Genomic DNA, 23,615 nt, shown 5'->3' on the forward strand with positions numbered 1-23,615 from the left:
GGGTGTTTTTTTAATGAATTAAAATGTTTATTTTACACATTCTTACCACAGAGAAAGAAAAGGAAGGGAAGGGAAGGAAAAATTAGGGAGAACCATTCCCCCACCCCACAACTTCACATGTGGGTTGTACTGATATTTATAGTACAGGATATGAGAACCTGATAGTAACAGACTCCCTATCAATGGTTCTCAACCTTCTGGCCCTTTAAATACAGTTCTTCATGTTGTGACCCAACCATAAAATTATTTTCATTGCTACTTCATAACTATAATGTTGCTACTGTTATGTATCATAATGTAAATATCTGATATGCAGGATGGTCTTAGGCGACCCCTATGAAAGGGTCGTTCCACCGCCAAAGGGGTCACCACGCACAGGTTGAGAACCACTGCCCTAGATCAAGCATGTCAAATTCATAGCCTGCGGGCCACACGGCTCGTTTATTTGGCCAGTATTAGCCTTTGAATTTACATGCTTGCCCTAGATTAGCGGTTCTCAACCTTTCTAATGCTGCAACCCTTTAATCCAGTTCCTCATATTGTGGTGCCCCCAGCCATAAAATTATTTTCGTTGCTACTTCATAACTGTAATTTTGTTACTGTTATGAATCGTCATGTAAATATCTGATATGCAGGGATGTATTTTCATTGTTACAAATTGAACATAATTAAAGCATAGTGATTAATCACAAAACAATATGTAATTATATATGTGTTTTCCGATGGTCTTAGGCGACCCCTGTGAGAGGGTCGTTCGATCCCCAAAAGGGTCGTGACCCACAGGTTGAGAACCGATGCCCTAGATCATTAACGTGAACTCTGCCTCCTGAAGATGCGCTGTGACTGCTTCTTTCCTGGAGTTTTGCAATGCAGAAGCCCTGGAAAGAAAAAAGAGTGGCACACAATATAAAATATTAGAAACCCTAAGTGGGGGGTTGCAAACTTTTTTTGTAAAGGGCCAAATAGTAAATAGTTTAGGCTTTGTGGCCATATGGTTTCTGTTACAACTACAGTGGGGCCTTGACTTACGAGTGTCCCGACTAAGGAGTTTTTTCAGATACCAGCTATCTCTCAGCAGATTTTTTGCATTGAGCTGATAGAGTAATTTGAGTTAACGAGCTCCTTAACGAGCTCGGTCTCCGAAGGAATTAAACTCGTAAGTCAAGGCCCCACTGTACCCCACTGTACTCAACTCTGTAGTGCAAAAGTAGACATAGACTATATGTAAACAAATCAGCAAGGCTGTGTTTCAATAGAACTTTATGTATAAAAAGAGGCAGAAGGTCAGATTCAGCCATTAGGATATAGTCTGCTGACTCCTAAGAATTTAATACTATGAGGAACTGGTTTTGAAAATCTCAACACTTTTAGAGTAAAAACTAAAAGACAGACTTAGAAAGAATGGAGAAGGAAAGGAACGGGTGAAAAATAGGAAATAGTTGTTTTTAGAACAGGGACAACTTGGAGCATCTGACTTGCAGGCTGACTGCAAAGACAAGAAAAACCCCAGTTTGAGTTATCTGTGGGTGAAATTTAACAAACCATCAGTGGGGCTTTGAGTGCCTGCAAGGAAAGCAAGTACTGAGCAGTAGCATTTGGGTCCTAACACAAAAGGACTTTCTCTCTATATTATCTATTTCTGCATATCAAATCAACCCAAAACTTACTGACTTGAAACAAAATAAAAGTATTATCTCTCATAGTTTCTGTGGGTCAAGAAATAAGAATGGTTTGCCAGGTGTTCTGGCTCATGGTTTCTCAGAAGGTAAATCAGAGGTCAGCCAGAGCTGCAGTCATCTGAAGACTTAGCTGGGACTGGAGCATCTGCTTTACTGACACACCTGTCAAGTTGGTGCTGGCTATTGGTGAGAAGCCTCAGTTCTTCTCCACATGGGTCTCTCCACAGGGCCACTTGAGTGTCCTCACAACATGGCAGCTGGCTTACTCAAGAGTAAGCAAACCATGAGGCCAGATAAAAGCTTTAATCTTTTTATGACTTTAGCATCAGGAGTCATACACCATCACATCTACCATACTCTGTTGGTCACCGTGCCCAGCTCTGATTCAATACAGTGAGAAGCTGGCCAAGAACCTAAATACCAGGAGACAAGGTATAATGGGGCCCATCCCAGAAGCTAGCTACCTACCCCCTAAATACTAAGAGAGCTAAAAGATGTATCTCCAGCTCAGTCTTGGATCTGCACATTAAGATGGCCTAGGAATTTGTGTTAGTTACAATTCACCTGTCTAGAGAAAGAGATCATAAAGAATTAAAAAAAGAGATAGATCAAAACATGTCACCCAACTTGGTAGAGTTGCTTTAGTGAAACAGGATTTATTTCACTTTACAAAAGAATCTAGAGGTGGGAGGTTTCAGGGTTGGTAAATGCAGCAGCTTGATGATATCAGGTTATTCAACCTTCTGCAGTTTTCGTGGCTCTTCCTTCATGATCACAAGATGGTTGGCATAGCCCACATTACATGCTTACACAGCTGCATGTCAAAGCAGAAAGAAAGGAACATGTGTTGGGTAACCAGCTCATAGTATTTGCCTCATCTATATGTGCAGGTATGACACTGTGAATGAGTAATATGAATGGAGAATTTTTTTCAACAAGTGGGATAGTCCAAAATGGATTTTCTTGCAGGGTGGCATTTGCAAGCAGAGTCTCTGTAATAAGTTTCTAATAGAATACTCTGTAATGGGGATTCCTATAAAGGGTGAAAGTTGCCTAAGGTGACCACTAATTGCCTCGCTAACTCCAAAGTCAATTATTTTTCTATGTTTACTGCTTAGAATTTCTTCCTGATGCCAAGCCTAAACCTCCTTCATTGAGCTTTCAATCTATCTCATGAAGTCATAGAATATGGGAGGTGATGACCTTAGAGACTGTCATCTCTGTATTTCTCAAATATTTTGAGTCAGTGCTCCATTCAATTAGAATCGATATTTTATGACCTTCCTTTTATTATTTGAAACTTCAAAGTCATATTTTAATCTACTTGCTTAAAACATAATTTACATGGAATAAAAGATAATCATTTTAATTATACTGTTCCATAAGTTTTGAAAAATGTGAACCTCCATCACAGTCAAGTTATAGAGCATTTCCATTACCTCAGAATGGTCCCTCATCCTCTGTTGCAGTCAATCTCCACCACTCCTGGCTCAGGGCGCTACCAATCTGCCTTCTGTCATTATAGATTATTATTTTTGTCTATTGTAGCACTTCATTTAAAATATGAAATCATAAAGTATGCATAAATTGTCCGCCTGCTACACACATGGATTATTCCAGCACAACTTGTTGAATTGCCTTGGCATCATTGCTGAAATCAGTTGTTTACCTGTGTATGAACCTATTTCTGGTCTTTATTCAGCTTCATTAATCTTTATATCTGTCTTATATCACATCTTTTTATTTCTGCAGCTTTATACAAGTCTTGAAGTCAGATAATGTAAGTTTCCAACTTTCTTCTTTTCTCTCTCTCTTTTTTAATAGCTATTCTAGGACCTTTACATTTCTTACAGATATTATAGAAAAATCATTAATCGCTATTAAAAGTCCTCCTGTTTTTTAATAGCTTTATTGAGATAGAATTTGCATACCATAAAACTTATTCATAAGTATAACATTCAAAGAATTTTAGTAACTTACGGAATTGTGCAACTATCACCACAATTCAACTCTAGAGTATTTCCATCACCCTCAAAGGTCCCTCAGGTACATTTGTAGTAACTGCCCTTTCCCAACCCACAGCCCAAGGAAGCAGCTAATCTACTTTCTGTCTCTATATATTTTCCTTTTAGAACATTTCAGGTAAATAAAATTATAGATGTGATCTCTTCTGTCTGGCTGCTGTCATTTCTGAGGTTCTATCTTGTAGCCCCTATCAGTACTTTGTAACTCTTCGTAATCCTAGTGACAAATTGCATTCCATTGTAAGAATAGACCATATTTTGTTATGTGTTCACCAGTTGATGGATATTTGATTGTTTCCACTTTGGGGTTACTATGAATGATTCTACTATGAACATTCATATATGTGTTTATATTGACATATGTTTTTCTTTCTCTTTATGTTTAACTTTTTGAGGATCTGCCAAACTAATTTTATTTTATATTCCCACTAACAGTGTATAAATCTAAATTCTAGTCACCCAAGCCCTAGCCAGTTTGTCTCAGTGGATAGAACGTTGGCCTGTGGACTGAAGGGTCCTGTGTTTGGTTCCGGTGAAGGCAGCACGTACCTCGATTACGGGTTCCGGGCTCTGGTCCGGGGAGTGCAGGAGGCAACCAATCAATGTATCTTTCTCACAGCGGTGTTTCTCTAATGCCTCTTCTTCCCCCTTCCACTCTCTCTAAAAATCAATGGAAAAAAAAATATCCTCGGGTGAGGATTAAAAAATAAATAAAATAAAATAAATTCTGGTCACCCAATTCCAACATATGGAAAGGAGTTTCCCCTCACCAGCAAGCAATTCTCAGACACCAGCTGGCTGTTCTACAGTTCAATTCAATTCCAACACCATCTACCTACAGGTAGGGTCAGATCCCATAAGTTAAATCCTACAAGACTGTCCCTCCAACTTCCCCAATACATACACACACAATTCAGTCACCAATCAGAAGTCCGCCCAGGTTGTCACCTGGGCTTCTGACTGAATGGTTATAAATCAGAGGTTCCAGTGACTCCCACCCAGGTTCAATTAATTTGCTAGAGTGATGCATAGAACTCTGAGGAACCTTTTATTTACTAGGTTAATGATTCATTATAAGAGGACATAAGTCAAGAACAGCCAGATGGAAGAGATGCGTGGGGAAGGGGTGCAGAGCTTCCCTGCCCTCTTTGAGTGAGCCACTCTCCCCAGATCTCCAAGTGTTCACCAACTTGGAAGCTCTCTTGGTTTTTCTGGGTGCTTCACGTAAGAATGATTGATTAAATTACTGGCCATTGGTGATTGAACTCTATCACCAGCCCCTCTCCTCTTAGGAGAGGTCATATGGTTATCACATGATCGGCTTTATTGGCAACCAGCCTCCATAACTGGTTGGGTCCATAACTTGCCTCATTTACAAAACAAAAGACACCTTTTTTGTTCTCATCACTTGGGAAATTCAAAAGGTTTTAGGAATTTTGTTTCATAAATGGGACAAAGACCAAACATATAGTCCATATTATAACTGCCAATATCACAAAGAAGGTTCCAATTTCTCCATAATCTCACAAACCCTTGTTATTGTTTGTCCTGTTTATTATAGTGTTATCCTGGTGGGTGTGAATGGGTGTCTCATTGTACTTTTAATTTGCATTTTCCTAATGACTAATAATCTTTATCATGTTTATATTTGCTTATTGGCCATTCCTATATCTTCTTTGGTAGCATGTCTACCAATATCTTTTGCCCATTTTTTAAAAAAAATTTAGAAATTTTGCTTGTTTTTTAATTGTGTTATTTGTATTCTTATTGGGTTGTCTTTGACCTTTGTAAGAGTTCTTTATGTGTTCTAGGGATAAGTCCTTTATCAAATATATGATTTGCATATATTTTCTCCCAGCCTGTGGCTTCTTTTACTTTCTAAATGGTGTCTTTTGAAGCACAATCTCTTTTAATTTTAATGAAGTTTAGTTAGTCAATTTTTTAAAGTTAAGTTTTGTGTATGATGTGATGTAAAAGCCTAAATTCATGTTCTTATATATGGACATCAAATTGTCTAAGAACCATTGTTGAAAAGATAATCCTTTCTCCCCATTGAATTTCTTTAGCACCTTTCTCTAAAATCAACTGGCCATGATGTATGAATGTATTTCTAGACTCTGAATTCTATTCTATTGATTTACATTTCTATACTTATGCAAAGTATTCTAGGAAAAATTACTAAATGCTATTCTTATAATCAAGATGGTTACTTATTTTTATTACTTTTTGAAGGAGGGTTTTTATTACTTTTATGTACAGAAAACTCAGCAGCATACACTTAGCCCAGTTGGGTGGCCAGTTCTGTAACCTTGGCCTTTTCCAGCTTGGCAATGTGAGCCGTCATCTTTGGGCCCAAGATGCTGCCTCCCTAGTGGTGGTGTATCTCATATCTGTTGTAGTTGGTCCAGGTGGTTTCCACAAGCTTAGCCAGAGCTCCTTTGTCTTCTGAGTTAAGCTGTGTGAAGGCTGCCAAAAGCCGGTCCAACCTTGCTGCTTGACACAGTCGCTGCAAGAAAGAAACATCTGCACAGCAAATGTTTCAAAGGACCTGGCATATATAGCATACTGTTCTTCATATGTTTGCTCCCCTTAGCGCTATGTGTTTTAACCAAGGTCACCTCTCTGAGAAAGGTTGTTTCCCCAGATAGGGATTTTTCCCTGAAGTTAGGGAGGGGATAAAACCCCTTAACTAAGTGCTCAACTGGTAAAATACAGATGTAACAAGACAATAAACACCAGAACTTGGCTAGAGATCCTGGCTAGGCTGCTGATCAACTGAACGCTGTCTCCGTGTCATTCCTTCTTCGCCGACTCTGTCCACACCTTTGGGGACCCCTGGACCTGCTGGGGTTGGACCCCAGCAGAAGGCAACAGTGGTGCAGGTCTCCCCGTGGACTGGACGCCCCGGCTGGCCCTCCCCTTAATAATGCAGTAGGGAACCCATCGCCTTGTGGCACAGCACAGGCAGGAAGACCAGTCGATGGGAGGCACATCCTGTGCAATCACTACCAGCTGGGCCTTCTTGTTGTTCACCAAGGTGGTGACAGTGTTAACCCCTTCCCAAAGCCAGAAGACCTCTTGGTGGGGACATCCCCTTTGCTGACAGCTTTTTTCTCAGCTCAGACCAACAATCCCAGCTTTTTCTCTTGCTTTGTCCCTTGCTTGTACTTTGGCCCAGCTTAAAGCAGTTGAGTAGCTATTTGGCAGTCCAAGGCCTCAGTGAACTGGTTAATGGTGAGAGACACTTTCAGCTTATAGTGAATAACCCTTTGCCACTGCAGCTGACGAGAGTGTGGCCATTTGACAAAGTGGGTGAGGTCCCTTTGGGGCTGAATGTCCTGTCCAATGCCAAAATTCTTGGGCCTTTTCTCCAACAGGGGACTTACCACCTTCTTGGCCTCCTGCTTCTTCTCGATAGCAGGGGCCGGTGCCACCTTCTTCCCCTCTACCGGTGTTGCTTAGTGTTCGACAACAGACTTAAGGACAAACATACAGATTTTTCGAGCTCTTTTTTTTATATATGCCCTCTTCTTTGGTACTCCACCCTACAAATACTGCCTGCCTTTGCCTCCCCACACTTTGATCTCTGCATGCTTAACTCACTGTGTCCTCTGGGCTCCACTTGGGTTCTCCTTTCCTGCTCTGTGTTCTGGAAAGTGCATCCAGAAAGAAAGAAAAATGTGATCTTAGGACCATTTCATTTGTTTCTTTCTTTGCAGGATCACAGTCCTACCCGTTACCCAATATCTAAAAGTAGTTGTTTTATATATTTGTCTGGTTTTGTTGTTGATGTTTTGGAAGTACAATCCAGTACAAGTTTCTCCAACATGGTGAAAGCAGAAATTGCCAATGAAGCTATTTTTCTTAATGACAAAATGCAAATTATAATATTAAAAGTGGGTTTTTTTCTAATTAATATGCTCTACCTCCACCAAAATTCTGATCACCCATTAACAGAGGGCTTGGTTCTTGTTGAGAATCATTCATCTAGTGAAGTCCATACATTCAAAGCCTTTAATTCCACATTTATTCAAACATTTCATGAACCTTATTTTGTGGCAGGCGCTGCGTTGGTTTTGAATAAGACACCATTGCTGCCTCAAGGATTTTACTATCAGAGTAACAACTTATTCAGATTATCATAATATAACCTGGTAAGGGCAGTGATAGAGATACATGCAAAACATTAATGAGGAAAGGCGAGGAGGGGAGACAGGGACACCAGATCCAGCTTAGAGACAGGTGGAAGGTGGACAGAGATTGCTTCCGGAGGTGACATTTAAGCTGAATCTTTACAGATGGGAAGCAGTTCACCAGGCAAGGAGAGAACTGGAAAAGTGAAGACATGAAAGCAGAAGCAGAAGACATGGACTACGTGTGCCTGAGAACGACAGACCACGTGAGGGTGCTGGTGCAAGAACCCCCGAGAGGGAGAGGCAGGGATGGCCTGGAGAGGCCGACAGAGGTCAGGCACGGAGGGCCTGTCACGCCACACTGGGGAGCCTGCCATTAGGCTGAGTCCTTTACATAACTCTGCACGGCGGCTGGCAGGGAGCATGACTCCTCAGCACGCAGTAGGTATTATTAGATGATGACCGTGAGAGGCAAACCTGAGAAACTGCAAAACTCTAATCAGAGCCAAGTCTCTCATGTTCTGAGACTCCAGAAAGTTATCTGACTCCTCTGCCCCTTTGCAAATTCAGCTGAGATGTGCGGCCATGGTGGTCAGCCAACTCGGAGGTGCTGCCTCCTTGGCAGCTGGCTAACCCTCTAGGCTTGTCTAGATGGCTGCAGAACAGGAGAGGACAAGGGGGACAGAGTGGGGCGAAGAGAGAGCGAGTGAGAGAGAAAAGACAGGTCTGGGAGACAGGAATTACACTGAAACAGTAAGCTGGGGCCTCAGATTGAAGAAATAGATCACAAAGAACTTTAAACCAAGAAGATGATTTCTGGGGTGGAGAGGAGAATACGTCCTCCTCCCAGCAGACTCTGCAAATCCTTGGATGCCCAGGCCACAAAGCTGACTGTGCAGGGCCTCCCTCCCTCCCAGGGGAAGGACTGCTGGGAAGAGAGCAGGGTCTTCAGTCTAAATGTAGACCGGGATTTAGACAGATCTGGACAGCCGATGGGCAGCCCCAGTGGACGTCTATTTGCCGGAAGTGAAGGATCTCCTGTGAAAGAGCCCATCCTGGGGGAAAAAGAAATCCAACCTGATGGCCCGGACCCACAACAAAGGCTTAGTTCTCTGTGTAGACAGACTGACATAAAATGCAGGCGAGGGAATCGGCAGTGCACAGACATCCCTTTAACAAGCATCACTGTGAAGAAGAGGACTGAGACATTCGTCCTTGCTTTGAAAAACATAAGGCTGTGGGTCAGCTCCTCGAGGTCATGGGTCCTGAACTATCCTGAGAAAGGTAATAGCATAGTCCGCCTTACCCATGGGCATACGTTCCAGGATCTCCAGCGGCTGCCGGAAACCGCAGGTCGTACTGAACTTTCATTTACGTTGACTCTGCCACAAAGGGGGCAGCGGCGTTTTCATCGGAAAATACAGCCGCTCAGTAATTGTTATGTTTTTCAGTCCAAACCCATTCCCGAATCTGTGTAACCGCCCCTTACTTGCAGTGAACAGTTTGTTGTCACTTATCTCAGAGGGCCCCTTGCTGATGTGTTCTTGTACGTTCAGGGCTTTCTGGCGCAACATGCTGCCATCAGTCAGAACACGCTTTCTGTTCATGTCTTTACCCACAAATTGTGTTTTTCCCATCCTAACCAAGCACTTGTCACACACTGTGACAGTAACTTCCGCAATCTGAGGTGTGACAGCAAAACTAGCACACATTTCTTTTTCCTTCTCTCAATTCCACAGGTAGAAGATTTGTGTTTACGGTCGATCTTAACAACTTCAGCACAAACTTTTTTCTTTCCTTTTTAAATTGAGAACTTTCACCTTTCACTTTAAGGAAGCACTTTACAGCTCTTCTTTGGCATCACTACTCTTGCACTTTGAGGCCATCATTAAGTAAAATAAGGGCCATTTGCACACAAGCACTTTGATGTGGCAACAGTCGATCTGGTGTCCCTGTCTCCCCTCCTGGCCTTACCTCCTTCATGTTTTGCATGTACCCCTACTCTGCTGCTACTGAACAAAGGGAGATTCACATCCCAGACAAGATGGAGTGGGGTGGCGTGAGATTTCATCAGACTATTCAGCACAATCTGCAATGGAAAACTTATGAATTGTTTATTTCCAAAATTTTTCATTTAATAGTTTTGGACAGCAGTTGACCACAGGTAACTGAAACCACAGAAAGTGAGACTGCCAATAGCGAGGACTACTGTACCCATCAGCTGTCCATCAGGAGGTGGGAGACAGTGGACAGGGTGGTCCACGCCAACCCACTGCCATGGCCCCAAGCAAGGGCAGTCACTTGTTTGGCAACACATGTGAGACTGCTCTGGAATTCCAAAAATAACTTGGGGCTCACTTAGAGTGGGGTGAGGAGGTTCCACATGAACTGGCCAAAGCAAAAACTAACTAGGAGAATTTGGATTACAAATGCTAATGGGTTCCCACTGGGATATGGGTGAGACATGGGGAAAGTTGAATTTCACTAGGAAAGTGCAAAGTATGGATTCCTCCTGAGACCAACTGACAAGATAATACTTGACTCCTCCTTGGAGACCTTTGTTTTAGTAGAAACTTTTTCTCTTGAATCCTCCCATGTATAGTGAGTTTCATGAGCCCTAAACGCCCTTCTGCTCAGCTCTAGAGCAGAGGTGCTTCCTCATCCCTTTCCTCGGCACACTCCCCTCTCCCATCCATCAAGGTCCCCTAGCAAGCTCCGCCACTGAACACCTATCTAAGCAAGAGGAAGGGGGAGACCAAGGCAGGTGGTCAGGGCCCTGTGCCAGGTGAGCTCAAAGAAAGACCAAGACAATAGAAAAGCACTAAGCACAACAGCTATTTCATTCTTTACCTTATAATTTTCTTTGTTTTGCCAAATTAGCTATAGAAAAAAGGCAAATCTTTTTCAAAATCAAATGTAAAAAGTACAAGTAAACAGCTTTTCACAATCTACATAAGCTTTATGTGTTCTCCCTACAGTCACTCCCAAGGTGTTTGACTTTATTATGTAACTAGAAGCCTGGTACATGAAATTCGTGCATTTGTGGGAGGGGGGTCCCTCAGCCCAACCTGCACCCTCTCCAATCCAGGACCCCTCAGGGGATATCCCTCTCACAATCTGGGATAGCTGACTCCTAACCACTCTCCCCTGCTGGCCTGATTGCCCCTAACCACTCTCCCCTGCTGGCCTGATCACCACTAACTGCTCTCCTTTGCCGGCCTGATTGCCCCTAACTGCTCTCTTCTGTTGGCCTGATCACCCCTAACCATCTCTGCCTTGGCCCCCACCGTCATGGCTTTGTTCGGAAGGACATCTGGAAGGATGTCCAGAAGACATCTGGTCTAATTATCATATTACCCTTTTATTAGTATAGATAAGCAGAACTCATAGAAGGTCACCTGCCTGGCTGTGACCAAGGTAGTTCCACTATACAAGTAGAATTTGGCCAACCTGGACCGCATGGTACCCCACTTAGAGTCAAGGACCCTGTCATGAAAGGAGACAAACGTTAACATTTTTTCCCACTCACCTCCACTAACTTTTGGCTCATCCAGAGAAAGTGATTGACAGCCCCAAAGGCTGCTGGACAACTTTGACAGAGGGGTCCACAAAGAGGCCTCCTCCACCTGTTACTCTTTTCTTTATCACTTCACATTCATAGGGGTCTCTAAGCCCTAAGAGAAGGGTCAAGTGCAAATCTGGTAAACCAAGAAGCCCTAGCAGTTGTCAACTTAATTAGCCTTCAGGAAGAATATATGGATATATGAGCACAGTGGAGTTGCTATAGAGACAGGCCCAGGAGGCACATTTAGAACAGGGCCTCATCACATCACCTGATAAAAATAAGATCCAGGCTTTTTAATAGCATGAATTACTTAAGTTTTATATTTAACAGGGGACAACACCAAGGCTATTACTGGTTTTCAGAATATTTTAGGAATCTGGGCTGCCTGTTTGTACATATGTTAACAGCCATCACAACATATGCTCTGGTGGCTGGCAGTTAAGAGCTAGAAGCTCATGTGTCTCTCTCACCCCTGAGATGAGAGAGGGACCTTCTCACTTTGGGTTTGTCCTCCTTTAATTGGGTAGGAGATTTTCAATTTGTTTCAGAGGAAAGACTGGGGAAGAAGCTCTACTGTGCTTTGCACCATGACCTTTGCATATATTATTGCTAATGCCTGTAACAACCCTATGAAGTTATGATCTCATTTTGCAGATGAAAACATTGAGGCTCAACATTTTCGCAAGGTCACACAGCTAATAAGTAGTAGAGTTAGAATTCAAACCCAGGTGTCCCCCATTCTAAAGCCCATTGCTCTGTACAAGGAAGAATCTTGAATGAGGGGAATCTAAAGAGATTTAACATTTTTATTAATAGATAGAATGGGCTTTATTATAGTTTGATCTCTCCTCTAAGGAGGTCCCAAAGAATAGGTCTCCAAGAAGAATTCCAGAGATTCCGACCTCTACTGATGAGAACCTCTCCAGTTATCCAGGGCGAGTGTTCATTTCAGGCTAACTTCTTCTGACCACCCACACACTTCTGGGTGCCTTTTCCCCAGCTCAGTCCCACAGGCATAGTTAACACAAGATCCCAAAGTAAACACCATTGACAGAGTGTCTCCACTGCTCTTGCATACATGAAAGCTTAAAGACATGAAACCAAGCTGGGAATCCAAAGGGACGGGTGCTTGGTTGTGGGCTTTGTTTGTTTGTTTTTTAGTTTTGTATTTGCATTATTCGCGACTCTCCTACTCTTTATAGAGACCCTTGCTTGCTTTTAGCTTTCATCTATTTATTTACTATTTTCCCAACAAAGGCCTACATAGTAGACTCATTCTGTGCCCAAGAGGTACCAGTCTTTCCTTGTGGTGGGAAATGGTGCTGGTGATGATACAGCTGGGCATAAGGCAATGGATGTGACAGGGAGGGGAAAGATGGTTGGAAGCTGGGGGCCCACTCAGTTTATCAGCTGAAAGTAATGACAGAAGTTGTCTGGGCTCCAAAGGATCTGAGAGAACATGTCAAGGGAAAAACTGAAATGTGTGGTTTGGCAGAAATTCTAACCAAAGCATCGCTCTAAGTGAACTAGGCAGAGAAGCAGAAGGCAGGTAGATGCCACAGATGAGGCTGAGGTCCAAGCAGAAGCAGAAGACTTGGCGTCTCGGAAGAGTCCCTGAGCAGTGGACCCGCCCTAGGAGCTTTCCCCATGCTGCCTGCAGCCTCCAGCCTGTGGACACGGGTGAATCGTGTTGGCTATTGAAATAATCCTGTGTTTGACTCGTGGCATGTAATGAGCTCAGTAGTCCCTGAGGGCCAGCCTGGAAATCCCATTTCCACTCCAGGCAACCACAGAGGTTAAAGGCATGGGCTTTCTTCTCAGGCCAACTTTATGTCCTGGTTATGCCACTCACTAGCTATGGTAACTCAGGCAAGTCATTTAAGCTCTCTATGCTTGAGCTTTCCTGTCTGTAAATAGGAATAATACCAATCAGATGCCAAGGATGAGCCCAGGTAGGAAAATGGCCAGTGGGCTATGTCAAGGGCCAGAGACAACATCCACTCCATTGGCTGGGTAAATGCCATGGCCAGGACAGTGAGCAGAAGCCAGACCCCAGCCTCCCTCCCTCCAGGACCCTAATGCTCCTTGGATAACCCCCCACCCCTCACCACCCAATCTCCTCTCCTGCTAAAAGGGTCCCCTGAGCCACTACTGCTGTCAACTATGCGCTCTTTCCATGAAAAGGTCTCTAGTGTAATTCATAGGCCCTGGTCGCCACGTGCCACCAAGCCTTCCCCTATCCCCGTCTTTACCTTTGCCCTCTAAATAAGGAAGCCAGCGCTGCCAAGCCAAGAACTTCTGCCCAGTTTGGATCCTGGGTAGCCTCTCTCCTGCCTCTTTCCTTGGGCCCCCAGCCAATTCCTCCCTCCCTCAGAGATGCTCCCTGCTCACTTCATTCCTGCCTCATAGTTGGAATGACAGTGGCTCCCAGCATCCCTGAGGCATGGGGAGGGTGCTGGGGGTCTGGGGAGCAGCCAGCTCAGGAGCAGGTTAATGTTACAGCCCTGGATAAGTGAGCTGGGCCAGCTGACGTCAGGGTGATGATGGGTGGAGGGGAGCGCCAGGCTGCTGAACTATAAAGACAGGTCAAATCAAATGTAATCAACTCGGGACAGAGCTAGCGGGCGAACTAGACAGCGTCCCCAAGCCATGGTCCCTACCAGCAGCGGCTCAGCCTGGGTCCCTCTGCTCCCGACCCGAGTGCCCGAAGCAGGCTTTGGTTTTATGTCAGCAGCCTTCATCTGCCTTCCAAAAATAAGCCCCTGCCGCCATGCCGAGGGGAGAAAAACAAGAAGGGCGGTATTTTTAGGGCCATTAATTCTGACCACGTGCCTGAGAGGCAAGGTGGATGGCCCTGGGACAGAGGCTGTTCATCGCTATGTCCCGGGGAGCAGGACGTCTTCAGGGCACGCTCCAGGCTCTCCTCTTCCTAGGCGTCCTAGTGGGCATGGTGGTGCCCTCCCCTGCGGGCACCCGAGCCAACAGCACGCTGCTGGACTCCAGGGGCTGGGGCACCCTGCTGTCCAGGTCCCGAGCTGGGCTAGCTGGAGAGATTGCCGGGGTGAACTGGGAAAGTGGCTATTTGGTGGGGATCAAGCGACAGCGGAGGCTCTACTGCAACGTGGGCATCGGCTTTCACCTCCAGGTGCCCCCCGACGGCCGGATCAGCGGGACCCACGAGGAGAACCCCTACAGTGAGTGCCAGTTGCAGCCAGTTGGGAAGCTGGGGGCTTGAGCTCAAGCAGGGCTAATGGATGAAGGGGACTTGTTCTGACGCATGGGGTCCTGTTATGAAGGGGACTTGTTCTGATGCATGGGGTCCTGGATGCCCTTAACAGAGCCACCCCTTCCAGACTCACTTTGACTCTACCCAGGTGCAGGCTCAGTATGCGGCGGTCCCAGCATCCCCGAGTGCTTTGCCATGATCTCATGGAGCCCCTGTGGCACTCATATTTCAGCATTACGGGGCCATCTGTGGCCATATAAGACCACTGGAAACCATAAGCCTGGGAAACCAAAGGCAAGGATGGGGAGAACGAGTGAGGCTACTTGGACCAAATTAGACACAAGCTTATTTTTATTTAGCTTCCCCTTTGAGAAGGGAAGGCAAGTGGTTTGCACAATTTCCAGCTGAAGCACATCCTTTTCATTTCAGCCTGCCCCCTCTGTCCTGGGGTCTGTGTCCTACATGTTGATGGTTGCTGCATAGATAGGCTCTCCCAGCTAAGGGGGCGTGGGGAGGGGAAGGGCTGCAGGATCCAGGCAAACCACCAGCCTCTGCTTATGCATTTGCAAGATTAGGTGGGCTGAGATTTGTTGAAACATGTGGAGTGTACATTTTTAACAAAATGAATCTGAATGCAATTTTTACCCAACTCAAGAAGTGATTAAATCAGTGAAAGCCAGGATTCAAAGCTAATCTTAAGTAGATACCTAAGTGGCCACTGTGATCCCTAACTCTGATGTCAGAACATCCCCTTGCAGACCCGGATTTTGACAGTCTATTGGCAAGACCTGCCAAGTCTAGTTGCGGGATTTCCTAAAATTAGACAGATCAGGGATGGAGGTGACGAGGGTCTGATTTTCTAGGAGCAGGGGCATGGGCCTCGCCGGGTCACCTTTAGATTGACAGCTCAGTCTGATCTGCACAAGCCTCAGGTAACAGCCCGTATTTCCGCATCAGGCCTGCTGGAGATTTCCACCGTGGAGCGAGGTGTGGTGAGTCTCTTCGGAGTGAAAAGCGGCCTCTTCGTTGCCATGAACAGTAAAGGAAGATTATACACAACGGTGAGTTCATCCGCCAGGGGAAGCTCCAGGTTGTACAAGGCCTAAAACTGACTCCACTGAGGAAAACAATACAAACTCTGGAGTATGGAGATGAATATTTCTCTAGAATGAGAACAGAGGGGGCTGTGGGAGGAGGCTGTGCAGGTGGGGGGCCTTGAAACTCAGGCTTCAGAAGCTTCACCCCAGTCTTCGCATTGGACCATGATCCTCCTGGTCCTGCCTCCCAGCGCTTTGTAATTCCAGGGACCCGCAGCTCAGCGGGCTGCTGGCCTGAGGAAAAGCTGCACTCTGGCCGCCCTCTGGGCTATGGCAGGTTTGATCCCCTGAACTGGAGAGGCCACAGAAGCATGTGGCCAGTGTGCAGTTCTCCATGACCCGCCATCGGAGAGGTGCCTCCAGCCCCAGTGCAACAGGAGGAGGGGAAACAGAGACGCTCTCCTCGCCTTCATCAGTATAGGGACCTTTTCACGTAGGTTTTAAGTCCAACCCCTGACCCCAGAGCCTGGAGAAGCATCGGCCCTATTATAACCCCTTGGCTGATTCCAAAATACAGTCTAGGAAAGTATCTCTATGATGTTGAAGAAACCAAGAGTTCTTTCGACAGAAATAAGAGGGCTAAAAAGAAAGGGCTCTGAGCAATGGTCAGGGGATACCAGAGTTATTTATGGGAAGGGCGTGGAGGGCTGCTCTACCTCTCTTTGGAGACAGACTGAGGATCAGGAAGTGGACAGAGAGATCTGGGATTGGTGCCGGCTTCTGGGGAGACTATTCCAACAGCGCAGGTCTGTTAAATACCTGAATGGGGTGCCCACATGGCCTCTGCCTTGAACACCTCTCCGGTCTGAGCTGGTTTCCATGGAGACAGGCATGGATTAAATTCCGTGGGTCTCTGAAATAAGACAAGTAACAGAGGGGCAGTGGGGCAGGAGCTGGAACGCAGGTCCCAGTCTGTACACCAAATGCACGTCTGCTGTGGGCCTTACCTGCCTTACCTGCCAGGCCCTGAGGCAGGTCCCACAGCATGATTGACACAAGAACTTGGAGACCTGGGATCTTAACTATAAAGTGAGGATGAAGATCAAACTGCTTCTCAGGGGTGCTGGGGGGATAATGCTCAGAAAGCCCTCCACAGGGCACCCTGCAAACACCTCTCTTTCCTACACATGAGACATATGGGAGCACCGTTTGCATTCACATCACCTTGAGAGCTTGTTAAAGGTACAGATTTCCAGGGACCTTTCTCAGAGATGCTTATCCAGGAAAGCTGGGCTGGGGCCTGGAAATCAGCGTGTCTGTTTTTGCTTTTTAAGTTTCTCTGGTATTTCTGAGGCCCAGGCAGGCTTGGGAACCACCAGGCTACAGAGCCTCTGCCCTGCCTGAGGGTGACTCCAACCCTGAGAACCAGAGGGCTGGGGAGATGAAAGCATGGAATACTCAGACACCTTTTATACCTCAGCACCACACCGGTGATGGAGGGGACAGGAGGCAGCCAGGACCAACCCAGGTTTTCACCATGTGCCTAAGCATTAGGGCCAGGGGTGTCGACAGAGTAGGACCCCTCCGAGGCGTGCGTCATCCCTCAGAGCCCCTCACAGCCTGCATGATGCCTGGAGCCCACTGGCTGAGAGCCACGATGCGGGTATGAGCTAGGCCCACTGGTGGTCCATGACTTCCAAAAGGTTGGAGACTTCTGAGCTCGGGGACCCTATGCAAGGGCTCCTAGGCAGGGAAATCTGGAAGGAAGCATTCAGTACAGCAACCCTTACTCTTGCCACCTTTGTTAACAAGCTATTCAATATATCTCTTTGCCCAGAAAGAAATTCACGTGGGAGGTGGGGAAAGGGCACTAATATGGAGGATCTTTGTCCACTCCCCACTTTCTTTAAGTCCGTAGTCCCAGGAGGAGAAGCCAAGGAGGCTGGGAACATGAGATTCAACAATTGGTGACATGCTGCACAGGGTAGAGCCTTCAGAGTAACCACAGGAAGGGGAAGCCATCGCTTTGAAGGGTGGGCTGACTGCTAGTGCAGGGGACACCCCTGGCCCTCGTGCTTAGGCACATGACTTTTAAGGGGACAAGCAGGGCTCATGAAATGACCAGGGTTTAGGAAGGAGGGGAGAAGATCGCCCATTTGCCACACACCCCACACACGCTCCCCAGGAGCACTGGGCCCAGAAGTGCCTCCTCTAAGTGGGGAGAGTCTCCTCCTCGATGGAGCCCAGGGCCAGGCAGGATGGGGCTGGGCAGGGGAGTGTAGAGCTGAGCCTGGAGCCGCTGCCCCGCAGGGCTGGTTATCACCGTCTGAAAAAACAATTGCCAACTGATCCGGGAGCCAGGAAGACTCCTGCTGGGCGATGATTTCATTCACACTATTTCCCTTTAAGCCCCCAGAGCTGCCTCATCCCGAGTTGGCTCAGCTGCTCCTGCCGCTAAATGGGACTTCTTCCGGAGGGAGGGAACCGCGCTGGGCAGGGGACAGGGGACAGCCCTTGCGGGGAGAATACGTGTCATGAAAGCCCTCCTGAGGAAAAGTAGCCTCCCACTTGTCTCACTTGCAGAAAAGAGGACTGCAGAGCCTGTCACTCCTGCTCCTCAGACAATGCAGATAGCCACCCCGTTTTAAGCACCTACTGTTTGCAGGGTGCCCAGCAGAGGGCTTTCTGAGCATTATCCCCCAGCAACCCTGCCCACCCCTGAGGCAGGTTTGGCCCTCACTTTATAGTTAAGACCCCAGATCTCCAAGGCCTTGTGTCCATCATGGCTGTGGAGGCCCCCAGCAGAAGTGCATGTGATGTACAGGCTAGGACCTGTGTCAAATGAGGCAGAAATCAGGGAATCCCAATCTCCTTTTAAAAATAATAATAAAAAAAATCAAGGCTCTCCACTTGACAGTGGTTCTGTTAGAATCCTTTGGCTGAAGGAAAAAAAAAAAATGCCACCAATGAAACAACATCCAGCTTAAGAAAAAGTCTTAAGAAGAGTTTATTTGAGCCAAACTGAGGACAACTGCCAGGAAGCAGAATCTGGACACACGGAGAACATGCTCGCTGAGTGGCAGTTTTGTGGCTTATTTCATACATAGGAATCAAAGGAGGAGACGTAAGGGGATTGCATGGAATGTGTTGGTGGTAGAGATGGGAGGTGGGAGAAAAGAAAAGTGGGGAAATCTCTGGGACTGGATAAAAGGTAAAACAGAGAGACACTTCGTTTACACTGGCATGTATAGAATAGTTAACGTTTACAGAGCACGTAGAGATGGTATTGGGGCACTAGATAACAATGGGGGGTTCTGTGGTCTCTGCCCTGCTGCCTGTAGTTGTGCCCTGAGGGGTCTGGAAAAGGGAATTACTCTGACGCTCCAAAGGTATGTTATCAGAGATGCAAAAAGACCATCGACAGGTTCCGTTAAGATAAAGGCTGACCTTTGTCAGGGAAGTACAGGCCTAGAATGGACCTACCTGCCGTGACTTGCTTTTTGTTAGGAAGTTTTCATTTCAGACCATCCTAGTCTCTGAGCTTGCAGGGCCCACCATGCAGGCCTCCCCTGAGCTTGTCAGGTCTAGTATGTGGCCCCTTTTTCGTCCACAACACACGGCAGCAAAAAGGTACTAGAAATTCAGTTATGCTTTTAAATGATTTTAGCTTTACAAATTATAACTGTGTCTACATCTTTTATATCAATAGTAGTGTGACAATGTGCAAAACACACTACTTGCTTCATCCTGAGAGGCCTTTGAGAATTCCCTGGGGGTAATTCAGGAGGCCCACGCCTTTCCCTCTGTCCATGCTCAGTTTGCAGCTCCTCTCATCTAGCGTTGCAAGGTCTGGGCGCAGGGGAGGCCGTGCTGCAGTGAGGCCAGAGCGCCCTGCAGAGCAGAGAAGTCTCAGAACGCATTGCCTGCTGCAAAGAGCTACAGGAATGAGAAGAATGATGTGCCTGGTGAAAACATTTTCTAACACTTCTAAATTGTCAATGCAGTTGTGTGTTAGGAATGAGGGTTAGCGAATACAGTACAGACCTCCTCAGAGCTGGGAGATGTTATGACTTCTTTGCAGCTGAGGACAGGGAAAGAAGCAGTCAGTGGCTGCAGGAGGAAAGGGTCTCAGGACAAAGTTTCTTCCGCCCACTCCGTAACCCACCTGCCCCCACCTCCACACACGCACGCACAACCAGGAGGAATAGGGACAAGCGCCAAGGGGAGCCGAAGGAAGAAAAACTTTAAAGACAAGAATCCACTCCCATCAGCCTGGGTGACTGGACTCTGCCTAAAGGCAGGAGATGGCTGCCTGGTCCACCCAGACTTCAAGAGGCATTTCCGCCTGCGGTAACTCCTGCAGAAACACCCACACATCTACCCTCTACAGAGGCCTTCTCCAGAGTGAGCATCGCTGCCTGATCTGGTTCCACAGAAGTCTGATGAGACCTATATGGAATTTAAGACATTGTCACACTGGGGCTTGAGGCCTGGAAGGCCCAGGAAATGTGATCCGCTGGAATTATTTTCATTTGTTCAAGGAATAATATGTTGTAGCTGCTTTTATTATCACGGTGTTCACTGGGCTGAGTGCATTTCACACCAGAGCTGAGGAGCCAATCTTCCTGAGCCACGAGAACTCAGAGATCAGGGAAATGGTGGAGATGAATTAGGGGCGGGGTCGTGATACCACCTTGAGCACCAATCTTCAGGAAAATCCCAAGGACCTGAAGCATTGGCTGCACCAAAGAGTTTGGGAAATTGTCTTGGCATCTTGCTGCAGGTCTATAGCCACCCGAACTAGAGCATGGGGGGTGGGGACGTGCTTAAAAGAACAGGCCAGGGGAAGGTAGAGAGGGCTTCTAAAGCAGACTTCATCTATTTCTCTTTTTTCTCTTTAGATTTGTACAGAATTCTGGGGAAGACTAGGAATATGAGATAAGCTAGATAAAAGGGACAGAATGGGGGGAGGGAAGCAAGTCAGAAGCTTCTTTAAAAGGGAGGGGGAACTTGAATAATCAAAATCTGATGAACAGAGGACAAAATTTGATGTATAAAGCATCATTGTCCACTTGTAAACAAATATGTTTTAGGAGACCCAGGCACTAAGGAAAGGCTGAGTTCTTAAATTGGAAACATTCTAGAACAGAGGATATGAGCAAAGGCCTTCATAACTTCTTGCCAGAATGGCTCAATTTCTTCCCTTCCTCTTCTCTTCCTCCTCCCTCTACCCCAGGATTTGATTCCGTCTCTGGAGTTTGCAAACCACATATGCAAACTCTCTCCTAACCACCATCCTCGTCAGAAATGAATTCTCCTGGAAATCAGCGGGGCGGTTACTCTCCAGGGATGTATAAAATTAGAAGGGAGGGGAAAGTGGTGGGTGGAGACTGGGCTGTGATGGGAGGAGGAGGAGACCACCGGGTTCTGATACCAATGTTTTCTTCGTTTCCTGGCCCATCTTCTATCCTGAGTTCCTTTTCCATTTTAAGTAACCTACTTATATGACTAGGTAATACATGAACATGGCCTAAGGGGGAGAACAAGAACAAGAGAATATGGCATGGGAAGTAAGCCTCACTCTCACTGCTGTCCTAAAGCCACCCACTTCCTCCCAGATTCAGCCGCCCTTACCAGTTTCTTAAATACCATCCCAGGAAGCACCTGTGTCCCTGTGCGTGCACACGGGATCTTTTTTTAAAATCACACAAACAGGAGCATGGTACACACACTGTTTGAAGCTTATTTCTTCACTTAACAGTATATCTTTGGGACAATTTCAAGTCAGTGCACATAGAGGTTTCTTATTTTCTCACTAGAGGCCCAGTGCATGAAATTCATGCATGGAGCGGGGGGGGGGGGCCGCTCCCCTCAGCCCAGCCTGCGCCCTCTCTAATCCAGTACCCCTTGAGGGATGTCTGACTGCCGGTTTAGGCCAGGGATCGGTCCTAAACCAGCAGTCGGACATCCCTCTCACAATCCTGGATCGCTGGTTCCTAATCGCTCACCTGCCTGCCTGGTCACCCCTTACTGCCCACCTCTGCTGTCCTGGTTGCCCCCATATGCCCCCCCCCCCCAGTCTGGTTGCCCCTAACTGCCCCCCACTGCCGGCCTGGTCGCCTCTTACTGCCCCCCTGCCAACCTGGTCACCTGCAACTGGCCCCCTCTGCTGGCCTGGTCGCCCCTAACTGCATGTGTGAGGGCCAATTTGCATATTACCTCTTTATTATATAGGATGGCTTATAATGTTCCACTGTGTGGACTTGCCGTAATTGAGTTCACCACTCCTCCTAATAGACACATAGGCTAATGTCGGGCTGTCACTACTGTAAACAATTTTACAGTCACTTTTGTACATGTGGGAGCCTGTACCAGTAAGGTAAATTTCTAGGAGCAGAATTACTCATCAAAGCTGTAACAATTTTTTATTTTAATAAACACTGGCAAATTGCTCTTTATAAAGTATATAACAATTTACACATCAATGGACATTAAATGAGAAATCCTAGTTTCTGTGTCCTCACCAATGAAAGTATATTATCAAATATTGTTCTCTTTGTAATCTGACAGTTAAAAATGGGACCTCACATTTTATGTCATTTACATTTCTCTTATTAAGCATATTTTCTTATGTGGTTTTTTTGTTTGTTGTTGTTGTTATTAATCTTCACCGGAGGATATTTTTCCCATTGCTTCTTAGAGAGAGTGGGGGCAGGGGGAGAGACAGAGAAAAACATCCATCAATTGGTTGCCTCATGCACACACCCCAACCAAGGTATGTGCCCCTGACCGGAATCAAACCCTGGACCCTTCAGTCCGAGGGCCGACACTTTATCCACTGAGCCAAACTAGCTAGGGCATATTTTCTAATGTTTAATTGCTATTTGTATTTCCCTTTCTGTGAATTGTCTGTTCATTAACATCCATTTTTCAGTGAGTTAAGGATTCTGAATATAGTAACAAAATGTCCTCTTTGCAATTTATTGCAAACTGCATTACAAAATAAAATGCATTGAAAATATTTTTTATCCAGTATATTACTTATAGTTTTATTTTGTTTTAAGGTCTTTAAATTTTTTTCCAGACAGTCAAATTTATTTATTTATTTGTTTGTTTGTTTACTTATTTATTATGGCTTTTAGTTTTTTTGTGTCCTGCTTAGAAAGATTTTTCTGACTTAAAAAAATTTTTTATCTTTAAGTTTCTCTTTTTTGCAATGAAATCTCTGCTCCCTTTAAAATTTATTTTAATATAAGAATAAGGCATACATCAAATTCATTGTTATTGTTATTATTGTTCTTACCAACACCATTTTCTCAGTGATTTGAAACACACTTCTATTTCTAGATACACTTTTATTTTATATTCACTTCAGGTTCATTTTTATTTTACATTCACGTATCTTTGGGTTTACTTCTTGACTTTCTATTTGGTTCATTTGTCTGCACCAGACTTTTATTGTGGCACTAGACAATTATTTTTTATGTGCCAGGCATTATACCAAGGACTTTTTATGCATTATCTCAAATTAATAATTACTCCAATTCTATGACATAAGTATTCTTACTGCTCCCACTCTACAGATGAGGAAACTGTGGCTTAGGACGTTAATTTGCCCAAGTCCACACAGCTAAGTACGAGGGGAAGCATCATCACTCTAACCTCAAAGCTATTGCTCAAATGTGCTCTTTACCCACTTTGATTTGTTTATTCTCCCCGCCTTTGGGATAACCCTTCCTTCATGGATCCCGCAAGTATTTACTGAGCATCCTTAGGAGAGAAAGGAAAGCTTGTGGCAACTCCCTAGATGGTATTGTAAGGTCCTAAGACCCCCAGGGAGTCCGTCGGAGAGGGCGACGACCCCAAGTCAAACGCAGAGACCGGATCTTGATGCAAAAGCAAGAGGATTTTTATTACAAGCAGGGGCCCTCAGGCAGACAAGCAGCAAAAC

General features: G+C 45.7%; 1 protein-coding gene and 1 pseudogene across 1 annotated transcript in view; one reads left to right on the forward strand and one right to left on the reverse strand.

The window, feature by feature from the left end:
- Window positions 1-5,981: 5,981 nt before the first annotated feature.
- On the reverse strand, window positions 5,982-9,410 carry LOC102756808 (annotated as a pseudogene).
- A 4,795-nt stretch (window positions 9,411-14,205) lies between these two features.
- FGF6 (fibroblast growth factor 6) overlaps window positions 14,206-23,615 on the forward strand; it is an 11,672-nt gene continuing 2,262 nt past the window's right edge. The window contains exons 1-2 of the mRNA XM_006754869.2: window positions 14,206-14,595; window positions 15,585-15,688. Of these exons, the coding sequence (XP_006754932.1) occupies window positions 14,250-14,595; window positions 15,585-15,688 (450 nt within the window). The 5' untranslated portion in view covers window positions 14,206-14,249. The remainder of the gene's footprint in view (window positions 14,596-15,584; window positions 15,689-23,615) is intronic.

The sequence above is a fragment of the Myotis davidii genome, unplaced genomic scaffold, assembly GCF_000327345.1.
Source record: "Myotis davidii unplaced genomic scaffold, ASM32734v1 scaffold1373, whole genome shotgun sequence".
NCBI lineage: Eukaryota > Metazoa > Chordata > Mammalia > Chiroptera > Vespertilionidae > Myotis > Myotis davidii.